General features: G+C 34.1%; 1 protein-coding gene across 2 annotated transcripts; it reads right to left on the bottom strand.

The window, feature by feature from the left end:
- Positions 1 to 2,254: 2,254 nt before the first annotated feature.
- Positions 2,255 to 7,471, bottom strand: LOC100786227 (probable pyridoxal 5'-phosphate synthase subunit PDX2). Of its 2 annotated transcripts, none has more exons than XM_014774652.2 (7): positions 7,301 to 7,471; positions 7,062 to 7,189; positions 5,480 to 5,567; positions 5,269 to 5,342; positions 4,360 to 4,551; positions 2,742 to 2,839; positions 2,255 to 2,657 (listed from the first exon to the last, which is right to left on the bottom strand). In XM_014774652.2, the coding sequence occupies exons 1-7, from the start codon at positions 7,353 to 7,355 to the stop codon at positions 2,531 to 2,533; spliced, it is 762 nt and encodes a 253-aa protein (XP_014630138.1). In that variant the 5' UTR covers positions 7,356 to 7,471; the 3' UTR covers positions 2,255 to 2,530. The 2 variants fall into 2 exon arrangements, with proteins under 2 accessions (XP_014630138.1, XP_014630136.1); XM_014774650.2 differs by having other exon boundaries at positions 2,742 to 2,854; positions 7,301 to 7,428.
- Positions 7,472 to 8,122: the final 651 nt, after the last annotated feature.

The raw sequence follows: 8,122 nt of genomic DNA on the forward strand, positions 1-8,122 counted from the left end.
TGCATTGGCAAAATTATAATTTTTAGTATAAATGGAATTATCATTTTCTGATCAACCTTTCATTGCATACACAAGAAACTTATTATCGTCTTCATCTCATTGCGGTTGTCCAGCAGTACTAGGAGCAAATGTTTTCAGAATTGGAATGACTAGTCTATTTGTTGTCGCACTTCTATAGTTGATTGACTCATGGTCATTTATATTTGTTTTAGCATATCTTTTTTGGTGTACATTGGTGGGAATAAGTATCGAATCTAAGTCTTTGTGCATTTATTTCAACCCTCTCGCTATTAAGCCGACCCTAATGAGTTTATCAAATTGTTAATAATACATGAGTGAGTGGAATCATGAAACAAGTCTTTCAGAAAGTTGAGAAAAAAATATAACCATTGTTTTAAGCAAACATGACATTCCCTTTGTGCCTTGTAGCCAAATGACCTAGTGCAGCGCTTGCTTCTATCTCTGTTATTACAGAAGAGTTAAAACTTAAGAGAAAGGAGTGACAATTTTTCGGCAGTTGTTTCCTGCACCTCCAACGTTGCTTCTTGTACCTCTTTTAAGCTTCCGGAACGCTTAATCCGGATGTAATTTTACATTCTAGAACTGGTGTAGGAAGCAATTTTACATTCCAGAACAGGTATAGGAAGCAAATGAGAGGGGCTGGAAGTAATTTCCTAATTTTTCTTTATAAACTAAAAGACCTATAAAATTTATAAAAATATAAATAAGAACTAAGAAGTTATTCAAATGTGACTTGATATCTGGTTATGGGAAATTTAACATCAGGTTTTAAGATTAATTTTAAACATCTAAAAAATAGTTAGCTTTATTTGAAATATATATTACTGTGAAAATATAAAACTATAATATTTTTTAACAAAATTTTATTACTTTTAAATATTCAAAACTAGTCCTAGCATTTTGTTTGGATGGACGATATGATAAACAAAGAAGAAAAAAGAAATAAAAGAAAAATATGGTAAAAAAAGGGTGTATTATTTGGATATATAGAAATAAAAAGAATCATATGTATTTATTTGGATAAGTAAAAAAATGGGTGTATTATTTGGATGAGTAGAAAAAACATAAAAAAAGTAAAGCAATTATATGTATAAAATTTTTTACCCTGACAACAAATTTGTTGTATTTAATTGAGGGTAAAATAGTAATTAAATTTCTTCTATTACTCATTACTTTTTTATGGAAATTCTAGGCTATTATAGATAGAAGTTTTTGATGGTAGGAGCACATAATTTTTTTTTGGTATTCAAACAAATGAAGTATTTTATATATTGTTTACCTCAAACTCAAATCTTACCAATTAAAATATCAACTCTACTAAAACAATTATATATATATATATATATATATATATATATATATATATATATATATATATATATATATATATATATATATATATATATTCAAATTTTCCTCGTTTACTAAAACTCCTGTCCATTCGCTGCCGACCCTGCTAATGTCCAAACAATCCCTCATTTAGATGTTGATTGAATTGGTTGTCATAATTAATGAGGTTTTTGTGCTAGTGTTTTGATGGTTTTCATTAAATTATTTTGCAATTTTCGTAATGTTGAACATGACAGTACTTATCAAGAAAGGTAGAAACAAAATTTTCTAATAAACTACAGATGGTGCCATTAAATATATCAAAGGAGAAACTTTCATCGTCAGACGTTTCTTCTGATAAAATAGTAACACTTCGATGGTAGGCAAAAGAGGAAAAGTTTTTTTTTTTTTTTTAAGATGCGTTTGCTGTTTGGGAATGAGATTATGAAAAAAAAGAAAAAATATTAAATTCAAAATAACTTATGATTTTATTTTAAAAATAAAATTTCCTAAATTAAAAATATTCAATACAAAAATTACTCTCACTTTCCTTCAAAGATTCAACTGCCAAACAGCCTTGTAACGGGAGATTTCAAGAGTCATCCAATTGCCAGGTCTTAGATCTGGATTTTCTGCATTCTCCATTATTCAATAATTCAAAACTGTTAAATAAAGGTCGAATGACTCATTTTATCTCAACTTGAAACACATTCCAAATCTCAATAATCTAACAATTATAAATGTGTTGAATGTACGAATGTGACAAAATGTGTCTCCACTGAATCCATTTTAACTTTATAAGGACCATAAACTAGTAAATACCCTAAAAACCACATTTTTTCCTAGTTTACGTTACATGGCCTGAAGAACAAGAAAATAAAAACTAGTTGATATTCAAATTTCATAACCTGAACAAATCAGAGTTTGGATTCTAGAGAAACTGACGGAATGACAAAGGTAGCTAATAGCTAATAGCTAATATTTGACAGATAGATGACTATACAATAGAAAACATCAAAATCTATAATGTAATACTGTTTGTCCGAAAAGAAAAAAGAATAATAAATATCTAGCTATATATTCTAAGATCCAACAATTATATGATATCATATTCAAGAAAATAAACATAGTAAAAAACCATCCACAATTGTTCAAGAAATGCTTGGTGAGTATTCTGATCCTATTGAAAGATAGGAAGGTCATTCCGGGGCTGTTGGTATTGACTTGTACTGACTTGTGCAGGAACAAGGCTACTTGAAGAGGCCTCTTCTCCAATTTCATTTGACATTTTTACGAAATAACTATGCCTGAAAAATTAAATGATTATAAGTTAATAACTCGATATCATATAAAATTGTAAAATTCAAATGCCAAAAGCAACTTGTATCTACCATCGAGTATCAGCTGTCAATTCAGGATGGAAAGCAGTCGCTAATATGTTCCCTTGTCTCACAGCAACTATAACTTTACTTTCTTCCTCAGCATTCTCCTGCCATATCCAAAACTAATATGAAATGAGGTAATTAATGGGGGGAAAAGACCAAGAAATTGTGGTAAAGTTGATTAATTTTCAGTGGCAATTGGAAGGCAGTGTTAGTGTCAAAACTACTTTTAGGAAAATTAGAGTTGTTGGGTTCTAGCAGGAAACATTTAGTAGAAGTAACTGCTGAGTGGTTTTGGAACCATTACATTACAAGATTGCTTCCTAAATCACCAGCAATAAACATAAAAGGCCTCTTAAGCAAATAAGTTAAACGGTAGTATGGTCATCGTCATGTAATTGTGGTTGGTCTAACTAAAAACGCATATACAGTAAAATTAAGGTGCATCTCCAAATCCATTGTTGTAAGATTAAGAAATAAAAAACTACATAGGGAAAAACAGAGATTGCTAATTCTTCATTAAGGGAATTGATAATCATCCGAGGAACATTTCCATGAAAGCAACACAACCACAGCAAATACTATCAGTAGTATGATACTACGTCTGGCGAAGACAGTTTCTTTTCTAGGACTTCTTTACACTTCAACCCTAAAATTCAAAACTATAGTCACCTTGTGCTGCTAGGATGAGCATGTGACTCAGCTACCAGTTTACGATAGCAATGGCATTAGTTTTTTTTTTTTTTTATGCTAAAAATATGGATTAACCTTAACATACAATGTTGAAAGCCGAAAGGCTATGGCCAATCAGCAATCCATGTTAATATTCGCAACTAAACCTAATAATACGGTATATCAGTAGTTCATACTTCATTGGGTATATGAAGATGAAGTCAAACATATTGGGTAACAAATTAAATATCCTATAAGGTAATATTATTATGTGCAGTTTTCACAAAAAAATAGGAAACCGTTCCAAAGAGAATAAGCATATAAACAAGAAAGAAATTTCCAAAGAGTGGAGAATCATTGAATAACAGAGTCCTTAGCTAATAAGAACTGAATATTGCTATACTTATCATTTATTTCCTATTCAGAAACTTAGATTTGCCCAAATGAAACTCTAGAATCCCACTGAACCAAATTAAACTTGGAAACAATTTAGCACAGAGCTTGAATATGTACCAGAGACCCCCCCCCCCCCCCCCCTCCTCTCTGTTCCCCACAAGCTTTAAATTCAAATTCAATCCTCAGCTTCATAGACAGAATTTACACCTGATATTCCCCCTTCTAAGTTGGATCTTATCATACCAATAACATCAGTTACATCACCAAATGAAAGTCCAAATATAACACATTCTTGCATTTTGATGTTGTCCATTCTTGCATGTTTTCATAAACATTCATCATACATTAACCTTTTAAATTCTAATAGATCTGGAATACCACTAACAACCTAAAACTAGAATTGACAAATGATCACACTCTAAAATATGAGTCTGACAAATTTCCAATTTACTCAAAAAGGAGACAAGTTAGAAAATCACATACATAGCACTCTTTGAATCTTATATTCATAACAAGGCAAGCTGAAAGCTTTCTATAGACAGATATGCTATTAACTGACCATTTTGTCTTCAATAGAGGAATCGGAACTCAACAATCTGCTAGAAGGTACAAGATAATCAGCCAGCACTTGAACTTCTGGCCCTGCTTCAAGAATTGCAGGGGCACGAATAAAAATTCCACGAAATGTTTCAGGACCTCCTTCTTTGGAGACGAGCTCTGGCACTGAAAGCTCTGCCTCAAAGCTTTGAATCTAAATAAGTATGTATTTTAGTTAAATGTTATCCAAATTATCAAAGTGCACAAAAATATTTGTTCTTCAAACCAAGCATATTATTCCCTTCACTAATTTCATGTAGCTTTGTGTATCATATATTATATTTACATGCATAGAAATCCATAAATATTATCAGTTATAATGGAACGAATGCTAAATGTATTAAAACAAGAGAATTTTGTTTTGGCAAAATAAACATGCAAAAACCCTGAATATTTGCAATTATTTTAGATTTTGATGCTTAAAGATCATAGGTTTGCATCCGGAAGCAACCTCTTTGCATATAAAGTTGCATACAATGACCCTCAGCCACACCTTTGCATAGTGAGGAGCCTTCGGACACTAGGGTACATTAGTTAGTTTTGATGCTTAAAGATAATAAGAAACTTGACCCAAGAAGGAAGCAGGTAGAAGAGGAAAGGAAGAGAGTTTAAAAGCTTCTCTAGGAATTTGATTAGTATCCCTTATGGCCGAGTTAGTGACAATGACAGTAGAGCCCCCAATATTTCTCCATTGGCGCCATTTAAGAATGACCCTTCCCCTTTACGTCCACACACACAAAAAGAATTCTAAGCTGAAATTTTCATCTCCAACAATTAAATAGGCTTCGTTGTACATTTGGGTTGTCATGGTTGTCAACAGTTTGTTTAATAGATTATAGTATAGCTTAAAATGCATAGCACATGCATTTACCTGGCTGCCAAAGAAATTTCTATGCACTGTACAATCAAGTCCACCAACCAAATATTGTCCACCAGTCTTCTGTCCTGAAATGATGTTTGTCATTTAAAATTTTTAAACTATTATCTAATTTTTCAAGTGAGAAAAAAAATTAAGAATAAGATAGCTGATATTGTCTAAAATTCAACACAAGGGAAGAAAGGAGAAGAAAGAAACAACCCACCCATAGCTTTATTTGCCAAGAATATAAGCCCTGCACAGGTTCCCCAAACAGGCTTTCCCATTTGTACAAACTCTCGTAAAGCAGGAAACTGAAAATCATAACATCCAACATAAATCTCCAATACCAAAATCATCACTTGGTTCCACGAGCATAAGATTATTATGTTAAGAATGTGTAAAGTTCAAAGCATTACTCAAAATTCACTCATTCAAAGCCACAATCACACAGAATCCCAAAAAACCGGTTCCCTTTCCATCATTCTCCTCTCTCTCTCACCTATACTCATACCATAGTTACAAAATTCTCTCAATAAACCTATGTACCATACTGAATGCACCATACCACATATAAGATACTAGATTCTCTTTAAAGTAAATCTTGTAATAATAATGTAAAGAGTCACGAACCACCTACCTACACAAACTGCATACAAGTACTTGGTAAATATGACTCATACCAACTATAGAAAACAAAATTTAAATAAAAAAAGTGCCAAACCAACACACCATGAGGAATCCTAAAGCCAAAGAGACTCAAGAGACCTCAGCAAGCTCTAATATGTGTGACCTAGGCATAATAGAGGTACGTATCACGCCTATTTATGTCATGTGTCCTCTAATGGCTCTGATAACCGTTTCCTGCCATTTATCAGGGATGGTACATATCGCGCTGCTTCCATGTGTGTACGTACTACGTAGTGCTTATTGCACTCAACTCATGTCTTAGAAAGCTCTAACCTAGTATTGGGGCTAAGTCCTTCAAATTGTGGGTTTTGTCAGCCCAATTAAACGGTCCATGGCATAAAGTTTTTTATTGTCTTGGCCATCCTTAGCAAGGTTTTAAATATCGGCCGCCTTGTGGTTTTGTTGCATTTGTTGATATCGCAACAAATCACGGATAAATCCGGCCAATGCAGTCCCAATTGCGGTCGCGAACAGTTAAAATACCTTGATGTTGCGGCCCAAATCACAGCCGCGGATCATTTTTTGAAACCTTGATCCTTAGGGACTCAAATTTTACTTTGTATAACTCAATCAGTCTGGCTGTACAGTCCACATCCCCCTCAAGCACTAAGTCTGAAATACATGGGCACTTGTTATATATGGCCGGATAGTCCAGTTTCTATCTTATTCTTCTTACTTAACTTAAAAACACAACCAAACAAACTCTAATCCACATACTCAAGCTAAAATAAACCTTTTAACATTCCTCTGAAAAAAGCTAAATATTCTCAGCTTACGCAACCACGTTAGTAGTTACAACAGAGACATAAAAAGTTGCCAATACAATATTTCATTAAAAATGAGAACACATATATGAATAGACATCAAAACTCAATGGATATAGCTCAGTTGATAACACATGCTGAGTTTGTGGGAAAGGAATGAGTTCGATTCTCATAGAATACATCCTTGGAAAGGGTTGAGGAACTTTTAAATGTGATTAAGCTCTAGACGGAGGATTAGTTGATAGCCGGCCGAAAGGGCCGAAGCTTGTGGAGATATCTCGGAGTCCCAGCCCTAATTACGGTGTTACCAAACAAAGACATAAAAATAAAAACAAAAGAGGTAAAGAAAGCGACCAAGTTGTGATACTCGGCGAGCTTAGCCATAGTGGTGCTTTCTCCACCAGGGATTATGAGGGAACTAATTGTGTTAAGCTGCTCCGGCTTTCGAATCTCCACACCTTTCACTCCTAACCTTCTAAGTGCTGCCACAAAAAAAAAACAAAACAAAAGGGTTGTTGAAAAAGTGAATGGAGGGTGAGAAGCAAAAACTTAAAATGAGAAAAATAAGAGTAAGAAGGGAAAGATGAACGCGCCAGCTATGTGTTCGTTGAAAGATCCTTGCAGCGCGAGGACGCCAACGACGGCCATGTTGGCGGGAGGGGGGAGGGGGGGGGGGGGGGGGGGGGAGTGGAGAAGCAGAGATAGTGTGTTTGTGTTTGTGTTGTGTTTTGGTTTTGAGGTTGTTGAAAAAGGTTTTGATGTTTTGTTTGTGTGTAACGGAATAATGTGTTGGGTTTTGGTCCTCTCGTTTGGGGGTGTCGCGGGTTAGTGTTTTGTGTTTAGTTCCCTCGCAACTTCACCGGTTCAGCTTGGTTGGCCCAAACTTAGGTTTAGTTTAGGATCGCGAAATTAGGCATGGTTGGTTGACTTGGTACCTATTTATGTATGCTTTGTTTAGAGGAGAGAAATAAAAAATGACAGTGTGGAAATTCTAAAATTTTGAATTGATGATAAGATTTGCATATAAGATAAAAGAAAAGAAAGTAATGAATTTAGAGTGGATATGTTTTCTTAGTTTCTTAAAAAAATTGTTTGTTTTTGTTTTCATTTAATTTAAGATTATTGAAAATAATGCTTATTATTAATTAGGAATGACATAATGTGTATCTAGATATGTTAAGTAATATGTGATTTTAAAATGATTTCGGATGATACATGTTTTAAATAGGGGTGAATAAGTGGGCCGGTCCGTCTTCTATAAGGCCCGCCCGCATAAGTCTGCATTGGCAGCGGACTGGACCAGTCCGCCCCACTTCTTACATGGACCGAATAAATTGGTCCGTTCCCGCCTCGCGGACCCCACGGGTCAAACGGGCCAGTCCGTGAGCATAGTTTTAAAAGAATTTTAATTTTAA

The sequence above is a fragment of the Glycine max genome, chromosome 1 (assembly GCF_000004515.6).
Source record: "Glycine max cultivar Williams 82 chromosome 1, Glycine_max_v4.0, whole genome shotgun sequence".
In the NCBI taxonomy this organism is placed as follows: domain Eukaryota; kingdom Viridiplantae; phylum Streptophyta; class Magnoliopsida; order Fabales; family Fabaceae; genus Glycine; species Glycine max.